This window comes from Thermobia domestica, chromosome 4 (genome assembly GCF_964235325.1).
Source record: "Thermobia domestica chromosome 4, izTheDome1.hap1.1, whole genome shotgun sequence".
Classification (NCBI taxonomy): Eukaryota; Metazoa; Arthropoda; class Insecta; order Zygentoma; family Lepismatidae; genus Thermobia; species Thermobia domestica.
The window spans coordinates 311,645,400-311,660,225 of record NC_137457.1 but is presented as its reverse complement, the minus strand read 5'-3'; the positions used below and the strand labels follow the sequence as shown (position 1 = coordinate 311,660,225).

The window sequence follows — 14,826 nt, the reverse complement described above, 5'->3', positions numbered from 1 at the left end:
TTTGGGTCACGATTTTTTTTTTAACTATGCAAATGTAAGTGCAGATTGGAAAATTTTGTTCTATAAAACATCAAAATTGTCTATGGTCGGCATTAGACGCTACCAAATCACAAGCAAAGTACGTTTGTATCGTCGCATGGATGAAAATTCGGCCTAATTCGCACCCAAATTCGCTCTTGAAAATGTTAGGAAATTTTATGATTTAGTAAAGAAAAGATCACGAAAAAGTCAAGTAATTTCATTGTGGAACTTTAGTAGACACCCTGTTCATGATCAGTCGTCCTTCATTAGCTCCCTTTAGTACGTCTTCATTCATTTTCCTTTTGGCCCATAATATGCGCAGCAGTCTGCGCCAACACCACATTTCAAATGCTTCCAACTTGGATATTTCGGTTTTTCTCAATGTCCACGACTCTGATCCGTAAAGCGCCACGCTCCATACCAGAGTCTTAATAAATCGGTTACGAACGTCCAACGACACATTTCTTAATGTTAGCTGTTCTCTTATCCTATAGAGTGCTTGTTTAGCCTGCGCTATTCTGGAACTTACGTCTTTTTCACTTCTTCCGTTCGAGGATATTAGACTTCCTAAATAAGAAAAGTCTTGACATCTTCGATTTTCTCTCCATCTAGCCATACGTTTGCCTCTTCCTGTCCTGCTCTTGTGCACTTTATCCCTGGTTTTCTTCGTATTTATCTTCATTTTGAATTTTTTTTCAGTTGGTCCTTCATGTTTGAAAGTACTTCCTGTATGTCCTCATCGTTCTCCGCTAGCAATGCTATGTCATCAGCAAACCTTATTGTGCTGAAAACCTGACCATTTACTTTTACGCCTTTCTCGTTTTTATCCAAGAATTCTTTCATAGCCTCTTCTATATAGACGTTGAACAGGAGAGGTGAAAATCCCCTTAAGCTAGTAAATATATAAAAATGAAATGTGAAGGTTTTTATTACTTTAGTTTTTCGGAATGGCTTATCCTAAGTTGGATGGAGAGGTCCAAGAAGCTATGCCATAAACACAGTATCTCAGGAGCCCGTCAAGTTGTAAAAATGAAACTCAATATATAAAATGTCATTAACAACAAGAGGATATATAACCCAGCAATTTTTAAAATTTCCATTTTATGAGAGAGCAGAGGTCATTTTCTATATAAATAAGAACTGGATGTAATGATGTTTGTTGGCCAACTCCTCCTACACCGCTGCGGCAAAAAGATTTTTGGTGCCTGATTGCACCATAGTCCAACTTAGGCTTTTATCTTATTATCGGCATGGGATGACAAGGGGTTATATGTATAAATAATCGAAAATGACTGATATTAGTGTCTAATTCATAGTTTTCGCAGTTGCTGAAATGAATAGGGACACTTTTGATGGCGTTTAAGTCGAAATTCATCCGCAATTGGCATGGGGATGAGAGTGGGTTAGCATGCAAAATTAATCTGAAACAACAATAATTAATGTTCTATGCGTAGTCTTATGGGTCTCTGAGATGAATAGTGGCGCTGCCGATGCCGTTTACGTCCAAAGTGAGAACAGGAGATTGCCGAAACAGATAACAGTGCATTTTTATAATTACACATTCATTGAAATGTGTGTCTTACGGGGCAAGGGGTTCAAATACTTTCTAAGTATTTTCTTCTCGTGATAAGAACGAGCATTTTTGCTAGTACGAATATATAACAAAGTGTAATTCAGAATACAGTGGGGTGAGTGATCTGCTACAAGGAAAGACTTACTGAATTCAAGCCATGTTCTTATTGTTACTCAGCTTCCAGATGGCAGAGCTTTCTTTGTTTTTCTGCGATGAGCTTTTGTAAGTCAAAAGTTTTTTGCAGGAGGAACACTTGTGATTCTTAAAAATACGCTTTACGCGACGTAAAGAAACGGTTCAAACTATATGCGAGTAGTCCGTCTATTTAAGACATCTACACATAGGAGGCATGTTCCTATACTTTTCTGTTGGCTATTTATTTTTAATTGGCAATTTTTCTGCACAGGCGCGGCAAATTTTCTGCGATCACCGTAGATCGCGGCATGTTCTGCTATGGGGCTCAGGTTTAATTAATATTTGATACGTCTTATCTCTGCCAACGTATGTCTTCTGCAGTACAAATGGGTTTTAATAGAGTGGAGCACCATGCGATCTTCTTCGCTTGAAATTAACGTAACGGTTCTAGAAGAAAACGCCTACTTATTTTCGCCGAATACTAAGACATATTCCAGCCACACACTTTTATCAATTACTTCCAGTATCTTATGTGAAGTCATCCAAGTACTCCACGGTCTTCCGGCATTTGCAAAGTTTATACTTAATTAGAGAAGCGCTTTCCTTCGTAGAAATTTATACGAATCGCTATGAAAAACCCGATCTTTTAAATTCACCCAGAAAGTAAGTAGTAGCAATTGTTGCATTCACCGAAACTTCCAAAACACAGACGTTTCAGCGATGAATAATCGCCTTTCCCAATTCGTTAGAAAAAAACTAGGGAAAAGGAGACAAATAATTAATGAAAGTAAATGATTTGGAAGAACTATTTGTGCTATTCCGTCGGGAATCGAACCTGGACCACTTGCACCATACCTTGCTTCAAGAACTACATTATTTATAACTAAAGAGAGAAAAGGTATAGAGGAAAAATAAATAAATAAAATATGAAAAATCAAGCAAAAAATATGAAATTTTAATTATATACTTTCTAAAAATTTTACATTTATGTCACATGTATTCATTAAACATTTTAAACACATATCTGCTATAGGTTTACACCATTATTTTAGTGATTAAAGCCTACAATTAACAGTTGGCACTGTTGGTATTGTATATACTTAGATCTTAAGGGATTCGATAACAAAGTAAGAATAAAACAAAGGAATAAAAGTCTGGGGATGTTCAACTGTCACCATCTCTATTTCGCAGTTTTGTGTTAGTGTCACATAGCTTCTCCTACGTGGGATATAATGGAATAAAATTTTTAAAGGTAAATACAAGTAAATTTTACGCTGGCATTGTCTATCTTTCTCGTACGTAAGAGAGACCCTTCCGGGAAAGAAGAAGTGTACCCCATTCCCAAATGGATGAAATGCATAAATCGTTGGTTCCAGAAGTGGAGGTAATAGATTAGCCCTAATCTCCTTTGTTTCCAGACAGTTCCTAGATCATAGATTTAACACTGTTGGTTTGTGGTCATATTGTGACATTCTGTACTCCTGTGACGACAAAATTGGTTTGAATGTGCCTTAAAACGCCCCGGCATCAACACAGGAGATAGTAATGGACTCCCTCTTGCTATGGGGGTTCCTTCCATCAGTAGCTATAACTAGGAAGATGGATTTTAACTAATCGCTGTTGATCTGATAAAAAAGGGATCTCCCTTCTACACAGGAGGAAAGTGCTTCTAACCTTGAAAATGATGCTATATTACTGGGCTTAATGAAGTTAAAGATTCAATTTAGTCATATAATGTGGAGAAATATTAAGATTTTTACTAAAGATGAAAATTTTGTCAAAATATTGGAATTTTGAAGCTTAAAATATATAAAATCATGTCTGTATTGTTGTGAACCATGGTGGCTAACTCTGAAGAAAGAACACAGGCTGGAAAGTATTATAGAATATAATCCTCAGACGAATATCCTGATCCAAGAGGAGTGGGAATGATGAATGGCGGCAACTTCATAACGAAGAACTACATAAATTATACGGTTTACCAAACATTGTTAGGGTCATCAAGTCTAGGAGGCTCAGGTGTGCAGGTCATGTGGCTAGAATGGAAGAAAGTAGGAACGCTTTCAAAGTTTTGACTGGAAATGTAATGGGAAAACGTTCATTAGGAAGACGTAGGCGTAGATGGGAGGACAATATTAAGATGGATCTGGCACAAATAGAAATACAAAGTACGAGGGTCATTCGGAAAGTAAATAGCGTTTTGCGCTAGCGCGTGTTCCCCCACCCCCGCTGCGTTATTGACCTGGGCATGCTTTAGCCTCAGTCTGGCACCAGCTGCGATCCGCTACGGTCCGTTATTGCTTCGCTGTGCGACTGTAAAATGTGCGATACAATTACTGATCCCGCCAAGTGTGAGCTTCGTAGTGTGATAAGATTTTTGAATGCAAGAAAAGTGCGTCCGATAGAAATTTATAGACAAATCACTGAGGTGTATGGAAATGTGATGAATGAAGCATCAGTTCGTAAGTGGTGCATTATGTTTAATGACGGACGGACGAATGTGCACGATGAGGAACGCTCGGGCCGGCCTTCTGTTGTGACTGACGAACTCAAAGGAAGAATTGAGCAGAAAATTCAAGAGGATAGGCGATTCACTATTGATGGGCTGCACGAATTCTTTCCGCACGAAGCCACTACGGCAGTGATGATGAACTTTAGGAAGCTGTTAGTGATTGGTTCAACAGTTTGGCGGCAATTGTGTATGCCGAAGGCATAGAAAAACTTGTACCACGGTATGACAAGTGTTTAAATTTACACGGCGACTATGTCGAAAAGTAACTTAAGTATCACATAGTATGTAACACAAATTTCGCCTTTGTATATCACTTATTAAAGTGTTTATACAAAAACGTTCTTTACTTTCCGAATGACCCTCGTAGAAACTGGATCCAATTGGCTAAGAACAGAAGTCAATGGCGGCATTGAACTTCCTGGTTCCATAGGCCATAGAGTGAGTGAGTTTGTCAAAATATTATAAAATATAAAAACATAATTTCAATTCAAGAAATCATTAAACATTAACACTTTTGTTCTCATTGCTCTACGAAGCATGGTTTAAAACATGAAATTTCATGTTTTGACTCTTCGTTGATAACTCTCCGCATTATAGAAATATATTATTTTACTCAAGTGATTGTCTTAAGATTTCTGGTTGTTAACCCGTGCTATCTTTCTATTACCTGTCCGTACGCGTCTTTGGCGCGGGAGACCCGGGTTCGATTCCTCGCGGGAGCTCATGTGGTTCGGATTCCACGTTAATCAGTAGGTCCACGTCTCATATAGCCTCGCTGCTGAACGGGACGTAAAACTCAAAATCCATCCTTTCTATTACCTGCGAGTAAACTTGTCTTTTGTAGGAATAATAAGATAAATGAAACATTGTTGTGTAGTTTACAAAAAAAAAAATAAATAAATGTAGTGTGAGATTAATTGTTGTGTGATGATGTTCGCTTTCCTTAGGACTGTGGACTGTGCAAATGTATTACTGACTGGTGGCCGCGACACCTACTGGGTCCCGTGTAGGTATGCTACCACAAACCACTACTCCATTTACCACAGTCGTCCCCGGAAAATGGAACTCAAATTTAGCCCAAAGAAGATGGTTCCATCACAACTCGAAGCTCGGTATCCAGGCCTACAGTCTGTTATCCGCAACTCGTCGTGTGAAAGGTTGCGAACCACAAACCACCGATACAGTATATCAACCTCCCAGTTGAGTTGGCAATGATGGCTACTGAAACTGAAATTTGTGTGTGTAATGGCCGTATCAGGAAAAAAATCCACAACTTCTAACTAAAATTTTGTGCAACGGAAAAATGAAATTAAAAAAAAAAAAAAAAATACAAACTGAAAACCTTGAAAAAAAACTAAAAGAATGACTTTTACTTCAGAATTCGGTTATTTCTGTTTTCTGTTGTGCTCAGAAAACATCAGGATCTTTCACAACTGTAATATTTTATTATAGAATTGAGAACATTTCATGTACTGCTCTGTGTATTTTCAGTATACCAAATACTTTATAAACCTCACAGAAACCTCACAGTATTTGTTGACTACATAAACTGCAGGGTTGGATTTCCCATTTCTGCTTTAAAAGAAAATATTCAGTTCACGGCTTGTACATTTTATTTACATAATAACTTATAACTGGATATAAACTTCGCTGAGGAACATATAAAGAAAAAAACAAATGAAATCTCTAGTAAAACTTTATTTCCTTGAAACCAGATATATAGAGGTTGGACAGTGTAATTGTCTTTGATTTAAACAATCATTGGCAATACGCATATTCTTTCGTATTATTCCAAATTAAAATGTTACTTAACTCACTGTATTTATTTACATATTTTCATTTTTTTTTTAGGATGTCAAAGTAAAATTAAAAAAAAAAAAAAGAAAAAATTGAAACATACTAGTTACACAACATTATGAACATCTTCAGATCACATTAAATATTTATATGTGGTAGGCTAGAACTTTTATTTACTTTCTCATCTTTCTTACTTCGTATGAGTGTCAGATTACATGGTTACGACCGGCTGGAGAGTTTCTACGCATTCTTTGCAACCTCACACGGTTCTTTTTTCCTAGTACCATGTTATTCTTTCTTCTACTGACAGACACATGTACACGTAGAACACATTTAAAAACATACAAGAAAAGACACACAGAATATTCCTAACGTACTCTAACCTACCTAAACGAGACTAACTTAACCTAATAAAGTAGCACATACATGGATATTTTAATGAAAGCTCCCATAAAAAAAAAAAAAAAAAATCTAGCCACCTTACCTTTCTCAAAGACGTATCTGTGATCAGATCAACTGTTTTCTTGTGTAGAAACGTTCCAAAGTATTTTACTAATATCATCAAGAATTATTTAATTTTACTAATATCATGAATCAAGGATGATTTAATTACTACCACCATAAAATACTATTGACATTATCAGAATACTGTGGTCTAGAAACGAGCTGTCACCGTAAATCTCATTCTACTAGTATATTAAAATGCACCCTTAATATTCACTTGCGCCGTGATGTATGAAAATTGATACAATGGGAATCCACTTACATTTCATTTTCTAACTATTTCAAAGAATACTTCAAAATGAGAATTTTTAGCATTTAAGCAAAGAAAATTGAGCAGTACTTTTTCCCAAAAAACAATAATTACTAATTTCTACTAGGTTACATGACCTAAAAAATGTTCAAATTTTTGGGAAAACGACTGTATGTACACTCATGTCCAAAATGATTGTCGCATATCTATAACTGTCTTCTTGTAAGAATATAATTTGATAATGATTTTACAGGGTACTTTTAATACTGATACTATGTGTATAATCGGGAAATGTATATTTGTGGTAAATTTCATAGGAAAAGAATTATAAATACGAAAATTAGAATGCGTAAACAAAATGTTCCTAAATAAACAAGAAAGTTTTATTTTCGTTTTATTGTTCTTATTTATTGTTCTTTTGACATGAAATTTGCCACATACATGTCTTTGCCGATTATACACACACACTAACATTGTAAGAAATACCGGGCGAATTCGTTATCAAATTATATTCCTGCAACAACATATTTATAGACATGTGACAATAATTTTGGACATGAGTGTACATGGAATACATGCATTGGTTATTATAACAACCGAAAACGGCTAGAACATGCCCGTTGAGTGTTTACAACACTCACATTATAGCTGTATATATACGCAATTCCTGGAGAAACCTAAATGAATTAGAACTTCATAGTAACATCAACTATTAGTACAGAAAACACCAAAATTTTCAATGTCACTAAACTAAAATTTTGGAAGATTTAACACCAAACTAAAATTTTGCTTCACCCTTTCTACACCACTTACTTGACATTGATCCTTGATACGCCGATGGTTTAGACAGTTATTATTTAAATGTAAATCCACCAGATCTCACAAAAGATCTTGCAAGTGGCACCAAAACAGAGATAAATTATCTATATGACAGCCATGCCGTGCCTTAATGGCGTGCCAATCAATTTCGGTGATGACGTCAGTCACCGCTCGTAACTTTAGCTCCACTGTCCTGAGAGCATCCCAAAAGAAATTCCATTTTAGAAGTTATTAGAGTCCAAAAATGCTACTTTAATTGACTGCCACTATTCAACTTTTCACTTCATTAAATTTTATACACGATGACAAATTTCGATGTCTATCTTCTAACACTGTTTGTATGAAAGGCAAAAGGTATGAAGAAGAAAATCATTAGTTGGCTGTTTTGATGCGTAACGATAGCATGAAAGTTTTTAATATCTTAAGATCAAAAGGAACTGTTAAGCCTCCACCTGAGCTGAGATTTTCATGATCCAATCACAAACAATTTTCACTTAAACAAATGGGTGTGCCAGGAAAACATAATGGCTGAATTTCTAAACTCAAAATTTTCGAAGAAAATACGAAATAAAATTTTGAAGTTTCCTTAAGAAGATTTCGTACATCAAAATTGCCTTCAAAACAGAGTTGGCAAAAACCATGGTTTTTATTAAAAAAACCAAAAAAGCCTGTTTTTTTTGTTTAAACTAGGTTTTTTGGGTTTAAATAATTTGCTCTATGTACTTATACCACATATGGACAGAAACAAGTTTTTTTCACCGTGGTGTTATTATGCAACAACCGGGTTATGCTAGAAGGGGTCACATAAGCCCAAAGTGGAATCCAAACCGCTTCTCGGCTTACTTCCGAGAGAAATTGTCTTCCGTTTGAACTCGGAACCAGGACTAATTGACCACAAATGCGATACGTCTGCCGACTCAATCACGAAGAACTCCTGATAAAAAAAAATACGTTATACTAATCTTTACATACTTGTTAATAAAATTGTCAAGAGTCGTTTCAGAAGGAGAAAAGATAATCAGTTGTACAAGTGAAACCATTATACAGAATTACATATGGACAATTTCAAAGTACTGCAGAGTACAGAAGAACTAATTTAGTCCAAGTTAGTTCACTACGAATTTTATTAGTCAAAGTTAAAGAAATACAACGACTTAATTTGCATGTCAGTAAGAAAAGTGAATAAAGATACGAATTATTTGAGTTCACTTTGGGTCTGACCCATTTATACATAAATAGTTACAAAAGATACTTCTGATTTCAATAAATGCATCTCGTGGGGTTTGTATAGCCTTTCCCCCAAGTACGGCATTTCAATGTATTTTATCAATAGTAAACATTATTAAAACGAAACAATATTTAGAATTTCTTTGATTGCAATTGCATAACAATAATAACAAACTATAAAGAAATCACAAAAGAAACATTCATGAACTTATATATTTAAAAAAAAGTTGCTTTTGTAGTATAATCTCTTTGAGTAATGAATGGGGAATTCAGGTCTGAGTATAATACCAATAATATATGGGAGTGAAATGTGATAACCCACAAATGTGTGTTCATCAAGATTTTACGAACACTTACACTTTTACGAACATTTGTCGTTTTTTGGTTTAAACCAGTTGGTTATTTAAAAAAAAAAAAAAAAAAAAAAAAAAAAAAGTTTAAACCAAGATTTAAACCAGCCAACCCTGCTTCAAAATAAACTAAAAAAACCGCAAAATATACTCGTACTACCTAAAATAATTCAGTATTATAGGTTAAATAAGCAAAATTCTGAAAAATAATATTATTAATGTATTTTATGGAATCTCTACTTAAATATTACTCTTTCGACAATAATTAAAATCTTGTGATTAAATTCTGCCGTACAACAATGAATTTCTACATCTTTCAAAGTTTCTATTTGTAAAAAGTGTAAATATACTGGATGTCCAAACGATCTCGGACCGTGATACATTATAACAAGGTATAATGTAACATCCCTAATTCTACATTTGTGGTATCTTCTGTTTACCGTTGTTCAGACTAGAAGTGAAGAAATGGCGATTAGTTATCTGTACACAATATCTTAATTGTTTCCACTACATTTAGACCTGAATAGCAGTTATTTTACTGCACACCTGCTGGATAGTATATTTACAAAAGCGACGACTGTTTTAATGTCATGTGGTATGCTGTTAAGTAATCCATAACGACATAGAAGGTTTTCATGTTACTTGTATGGACTTACATGTTAATGTATAATAAAATTGAAGTTTACTTTACATTTTTATGCGTTGTACTTGTAGTTAACATTTCGGCATAAGCAACTTTTGATTCCATCATCTGAACCAAATATAGCAGAAAATGCTAGAAATTTTAGAATCATCGCTAAATCTTACTCTCTTCTTTTTCAGGATTCTGATAGTTTCCGAAAGTCCGAACTGCAATTGAGACAGTCTCACGAAGAAATGGCAGTCGTGGCTGCTGTGGACAAAGAAGTCGCTCAGAAAAACTGTATTATTTTCAGTAACAGCAACGGTGACACCAGTCAGCTGGATCAACAATTTTCTGTGTAAGTCGAATGTAGTTTTCAGTATTTAGCACACACACTTACTCTTAATAAGTTTCGATTCTAAAATGCCAAACTGTTTCGACGAGACCTCTTGCTTTTCTCAGCAGCTTAGGAATTTCGACAACAAACTTGCTCTACATCTTCTGCCAAAATACTACCATTTTAATATTATCAAAGGTGTTGCACAGGTAAAGACAGTAGTTTCCTTTACAGAATTGCAGTTTCCTTTCCTGATTCCGTAAAATTCCGTAGTTCTTGTGAAGAATATATGATAACGAAATAATTATGTACTTCCTTACATATTTGGGGGCCGCGGTGGCTCAGTGGTAGAGCGTTCACCTCTGGTGCTTGGGGTCTCGGGTTCAAACCCTGCTTCCGCCAAGTGAACTTTGTGGTGGACAAACATCGTGTGCGTGGGTTTTCTCGGGGTTCTCCCGTTTCCTCCCACTTTCTTCATTCCACCATTTCATTCATTACTCATCTTCACCGTCTCCTTTAGCCTAACCGGCATAACCGTGGGACGTAAAACTCAAAAATTTCATTTCATTTTTTTCCTTACATGTTTCTGATAGTTGAACATAACAGTCACTGTGTGTTGAAAAATGTGTCTCACACTTTTAAGAATAATACTTACAGGAATGGAGCATGTTACCAAAGTGATTATTGATTTCTGTCTGAAAAGAGAAAACACCAGTTTTTGAGAAATAGTAATTAAAATGAAATGTACACTCACCTAAAATCATGAGTGATCATGTTGTTGAATTTTTTTTTTCTATTAACACCACCATTAGAGAGCGAAAATAAAAAGATTTAAAAAAAAAGGCCACTGTAATTTCAAGAAGTTAGTCGAAATGCAATTTGAATATGACACTAAACGTATAGGAGCATTCGATTCTCTTTTGTCAACATTACCAGGAGTCTTGTGAGGTAGAAATCATTTTCTTAAATCTGGAGATGTTCGTTCAGCATCCTTCTTAATTCAACGTATATCCATTGCGGTCCAACGTGGCAACATTTCGTCAGTTCTTGGTATGTTGCCGCCTGGAAGGGAACTGGAGGAGGTGTTTCTTCTCTAGTATAATAAAAACAAGCGAAAAATATTATAACTACAAGTGTTAGTATACTTTTAATGTAAAAGTGATTTCAGAAAATTCTTGTAACATAATCCACAACAAATATGCTCAATTTTATTTATATTTCTAGAGATTTCATTATGTCATTTCTATTTTTATAGTTTATTTATTGTGTCACTAAGATTTTGCATCTACTACTAGAAAGAAGAAATTTAATGTTATTGTATGTTTCTGTTAAATTAGCATGACTATATCTGTTTGTCGAAATATATATAACAAATGTCTCAAAAAAATTAAAATAATAATGTAACATTTTAAATTTATATTATGTAACAAAACTGTAATGATATTGTGCAGTTTATGGGAAAAAATGAATTTTTCCATCTAGGTACATTTGTAGAACATGTTTACCAGCTGTGATCCTGTACTTGAAATGTTTATTTAAGAATAACAGGACAATTTTCAAGTTCAAAATAGTTTTAGGTCAAGAAAAGAAAGCAAAACTAAAAACAGAAAGATAAATAGGTACTGTCCTACAAATGAAGGATGTAAAAGTGAGAAGGGGCCTATATAAGTGGTTAAAGAGATATTGAAAGGGCTTTGTGTTGAAAGGGAGTGTAAGGCAGATTCGCATGGATTATTCGGTAAGGCTGCTTATGGAGATAGTTTCAAGCTCTGGACTCAAAAGGGACAGGATGGCGAAAATATTCCTTTTGTAAGTTTTCCCTTTTTTATTAACAGCAATATCTATTCTATCAGAATAGAAGCTCACATAAAGACGGAATAGCAAGTCTCCTGCTAATCAAAATTTTAAAATGATAAAATAATTTTTTTTTATTGAAATAATTTTATGGTAAAGGTCATGTAAAATTTGATATTCAATAGCCTAATAAAATTTTATTATTTTGGTTATGAAAGTCATGCTTTTCATAAACGGCTCCTCTAAATTTATAAGAAAAGAAAAGTAAAAATAGTTCATATAAAATATAGTTTGATAATTTGGGACATTATGTTACCTTGGAATTTGTTTCCTCTTTACAATAACTTAATTTTTTAAATTCAAGAGGGACGAAACAAAACAATATAATTTATGAAACTGTTTCGAAAACAAAGATTAAAAAAAGTTACAACAAATAAAGTTCAAAATTTTATTAAAGAAATTATTAAATTTTAAAACCCAGTGATGATATATACGAGGGTGATTCGGAAAGTAATGCCTCCAAGGTGATAACTTTTATTTGTGTTTGACAGATATCACTCATACAGTTATCAGTGGAAAGCTTGTAATGTCAGCTACAAATGGTGGCATCATTTTTCAGTATAGTCCCCATTACGGGCAACACACTAGCGCCAACGCGAAACAAGGTTTTTCATGCCGTCGGTGAAGAATTGTAGTGGCTGCTGGTGACATCTTTGCAGAACTGCTGCTTGAACCTCCACGTTACAACTGTACTGTTGGCCTTTAAGGTGATCCTTAAGTTTGGAGAAGAGGCAAAAGTTGCAGGGCGCAAGGTCCGGAGTATAGGCAGGATGAGGCAGAATGTCAACAACATGGGACAAAACTTTGAATTTTGAGGCGGAGGAGAGGACGTGTAGCGGTACTCTGTCGACTAACGCTTCGTTTCCTGGTCGTAATGGTGTATCCACGTCTCGTCGCCGGCGACGAATGTTCCTGAGCGCACAACCTTCTGCAGTCAGAAATTCAATGACAGTCCTCTGTTTCAAACGGACGTCGCTACGGGTTCCCATAAATTGCTCCATTTCTCTGAAATGAGAAGAGATAAGAAGGTGAAACAAGTGACAAGAGCTGTAAAGAAATTTCTACTGTTTATGGGCAAGATACGTTATACGTTATACATCAGTGCATTAGTGATAAACAGTTTAGAATGTTTGCCGTATTATTGGCCAAGTAGTGAGCTAGGAGGCATTACTTTCTGAATCACCGACGTCTATATATATATATATATATATATATATATATATATATATATATATATATATATATATATATATATATATATATATATATATATATATATATATATATCACAGTGTAAAAAGTAGTGAGCCCTTTACGCACGAGATGACGTTAGTGTATATGAATCGCAGCGGCTTAGGCCAAAGGTCATTTGGCAGCTGACAGTTGAAGCTATTAAACTATTGCATGTATAAAAAGTGGTGGAATTCTTATAAGCATATGTTAGGTATTGCGCCGTGATGAACTTTCCACAAAACTGCGCTATATTTTTGTATTTCATTTCGATAAAAGCGCAAATGCTGCGCAGAGCTGTAAAGAAATTTCTGCTGTTTATGGGCAAGATCAGAAGAAAGAGCGAAATGATGGTTCAGTCGCGTTCATTCTGCAAATTTCAATGTTCAAGATGTTCCTTGTACTGGACGACCAATCACAACAAAAGTGTGTGATAATCTGGCAAAAGTCCAGGAAGAGCGGCATTGCAATAATTTCATCAAATATTGTAAAAACATTTGGAAAAAGCTGGCTACAAAAAGAAGTTGTCGTCTGGGTACCAGATGACCTGACATTTACTTGATCGAATTTCTGTCTGCAAACCTTTGATGAAACGTGACGAATTCGAGCTATTTCTCAAGGAGTGATCACAAGTGATGAAAAGTAAATAACCTAACCTATGACAACAATGTAGGAGAAAAAATCATGGTCGAAGCAGCTTCACAATCTGTGGCAAAGGCCACACTGAGACCAGGAAGGTTAATTGTGTGCGTTTGGTGGGGCTGGAAGGACATCATACATCACATGCTGCTGCCGCTGGCCAGAACGATAACCTTTGATCAGTACAGTCGACAGTCAGCGTGAGTGCATCTAGCAATTAAAAAAGAAACAGCCGTAACCGGTTAAGAGAAAGGGGATTGTATATCACGCTGACAATGCCAGACATCTTTAACAACTAATCAGAAAGAACTTTTAGAGAAGGTTTTAATATATTCACTGTATAGCTCGGACCTACCTCCGTCAAACTATCTCCAGCCTCTGCATAACTTTCTCAATGGTGTTAAGTTAGTTTCAGAAGAGACTTGTGAAACCCACATGTCATACTTTTTTTTTTTTTTCACAAGAAGCCACAGAAGATTTATAGCGACGTGTTGCCGGAAGAATGGCTGAAGGTCATCGTGTATAATGGTGAATATGTAGTTTCATAACGTCAGGAACTGAAGCATTTCTGGTGTCGTGATGAATATAGTCCTTCTCGGGCAATCAGCCAGATGAACTCTACGTCGTCCAACCGACAATATTTTCTCGTCTTCAGAGTAAAGTATGAAAGACCAAAAACAGAAACCTTTATTACATAGGTGCTGGCAGGAAGGGGGCGGAGTTTGATTGGCCAATGGCGACGTCCAATCAGCGTCAGTCTGTGGTCTTAATTGTGATTGGCTACTTTGATAGCAAAATGTTCAGGGTATTGGGAAAGAAAAGTGAAGGAAGCAGTAGTAATACTAGAAGAAGGCAACAACCTCAATAGGGATACCGGTCTTCACCTCAGCCAAACATGGTTTTCAGTCATTGGAAGAAAATGTATACAAAACTTACTTTTTACACTACAAATAGGC

The 14,826-nt window shown here is 35.5% G+C and overlaps 1 protein-coding gene across 1 annotated transcript in view; it reads left to right on the top strand.

The window, feature by feature from the left end:
• The window catches only part of LOC145684315 (TAF5-like RNA polymerase II p300/CBP-associated factor-associated factor 65 kDa subunit 5L), a 73,754-nt gene that overhangs the window by 4,568 nt on the left and 54,360 nt on the right, over positions 1 to 14,826 (top strand). Inside the window, exon 2 of the mRNA XM_081756501.1 lies at positions 10,011 to 10,168. Coding sequence (XP_081612627.1) covers positions 10,011 to 10,168 — 158 coding nt within the window. The remainder of the gene's footprint in view (positions 1 to 10,010; positions 10,169 to 14,826) is intronic.